Raw genomic sequence first — 1,252 nt, forward strand, 5'->3', positions numbered from 1 at the left:
GAGTAAGGCTGTATGTACGCAGCAGATAGATGGAATTGATACTAATTTATGTCTTGGTCTGATCTGATCCGATCCGATCTCAACCGCGATAACCGGATATCGCGTCTGGCGCTTTTTCAGCAGCACATCTGGGACCTTTTTACCGGGGGAAGGCGAATGGAGAAGCCTGACATCTGCTTGACAGTCAGTACAGGGCAAGTCAACCAAACAAACTACATGATGGACACGTACCGGTCTCGTAACAAGCCACGTACTCATCGTTTTCGTCTTGAATTCCCTTGGCGATTTGGCTCAACCAGTCGTATATCACACTACTAGCAGCCTGATGCACAGGGCCTGCCGTCTTGATGATGATGTTTTGTAGGTTCGCATCATATTCAATGCCGGGCGTCTCGCACACTTCGGTCTCTGACCATTGCTCGAATTTACGAGGTTCAACCTGGGTAATGCAATTCATTCCCCGTTCCTTAGCCATGTCCCTACCCCCCAACTTTGATACACGGCTTCAGGGCTTGCCTGGAGGTTTTCCACGCGAATCCTTCCTGCGAGCGTTCCTCGCAGGGCAAGCACTTTGTCCCGCGTCAGGTCCTTGATGGATCGGACATTGGAAAGAATGTCGTTCACTTCTTGCTGGGGGTCCATGATTGGTGGGTCTTGGAAGCAGAGATTTCGAGTCTTCGATTTCCCCATTCACAAGAGCAGGAGCGTGGGCTTTTATAGCCCTTGATACGAACCGTCGCTTGATCGAGGCCGCGGGAAAAAATCCCGACAGACACACGGCAGAGGCAAGCAAGCCGCCACTGATCTGCAATGCAATAACGTATTTCCCGGCTGTTTCGATCACCCGGTTGCTCCGATCACTAGAATACCCACACAAAATGCGTTTTTTTGTACGCTCATACCACAATGTCTATATTATATCCTGGCCTTTAATTTTAAAATCATATTATATATAGGTATAACTACTTGTAAGAGAAATATAAGGTTAATATTATATATATTGCTTTTTAGATACCTATTTTTTAATTTTACATAAAAATTACACTGTATTTTATATTATTCCAGTAAATAATAGAGTAAACTTATTATTATTAATCAAGTTTAATGTCCATACCGAGCCTTTCGGCTATGACAGACCCCGAATCATGGGCCACAGCCCCTATCCAGTCTCTGAACTCATCTTTGACCATTCTAGACATTTTCCTCGCCCAACCACCTTACTGTGCAGGGCCTTTGGGCATTAAGTATGCCC

The 1,252-nt window shown here is 45.6% G+C and overlaps 6 protein-coding genes across 6 annotated transcripts; 3 read left to right on the top strand and 3 right to left on the bottom strand.

The window, feature by feature from the left end:
• T310_10092 (uncharacterized protein) lies at nt 1-291 on the bottom strand (the record flags this gene model as incomplete). The annotated part of the gene is made up of 1 exon (XM_013467472.1): nt 1-291. A coding segment is annotated over one exon (291 nt), but the record flags the coding sequence as incomplete, so codon positions are not given.
• T310_10093 (uncharacterized protein) lies at nt 46-318 on the top strand (the record flags this gene model as incomplete). The annotated part of the gene is made up of 1 exon (XM_013467473.1): nt 46-318. A coding segment is annotated over one exon (273 nt), but the record flags the coding sequence as incomplete, so codon positions are not given.
• T310_10094 (uncharacterized protein) lies at nt 200-505 on the bottom strand (the record flags this gene model as incomplete). The annotated part of the gene is made up of 1 exon (XM_013467474.1): nt 200-505. A coding segment is annotated over one exon (306 nt), but the record flags the coding sequence as incomplete, so codon positions are not given.
• Nucleotides 506-910, bottom strand: T310_10095 (uncharacterized protein; the record flags this gene model as incomplete). The annotated part of the gene is made up of 1 exon (XM_013467475.1): nt 506-910. A coding segment is annotated over one exon (405 nt), but the record flags the coding sequence as incomplete, so codon positions are not given.
• T310_10096 (uncharacterized protein) lies at nt 645-956 on the top strand (the record flags this gene model as incomplete). Its single annotated transcript, XM_013467476.1, has 1 exon — nt 645-956. The coding sequence occupies one exon, from the start codon at nt 645-647 to the stop codon at nt 954-956; it is 312 nt and encodes a 103-aa protein (XP_013322930.1).
• On the top strand, nt 728-1,036 carry T310_10097 (uncharacterized protein; the record flags this gene model as incomplete). Its single annotated transcript, XM_013467477.1, has 1 exon — nt 728-1,036. A coding segment is annotated over one exon (309 nt), but the record flags the coding sequence as incomplete, so codon positions are not given.
• Between the last annotated feature and the right edge of the window lie 216 nt (nt 1,037-1,252).

This window comes from Rasamsonia emersonii (assembly GCF_000968595.1).
Source record: "Rasamsonia emersonii CBS 393.64 chromosome Unknown ctg1118621762382, whole genome shotgun sequence".
Lineage (NCBI taxonomy): Eukaryota > Fungi > Ascomycota > Eurotiomycetes > Eurotiales > Trichocomaceae > Rasamsonia > Rasamsonia emersonii.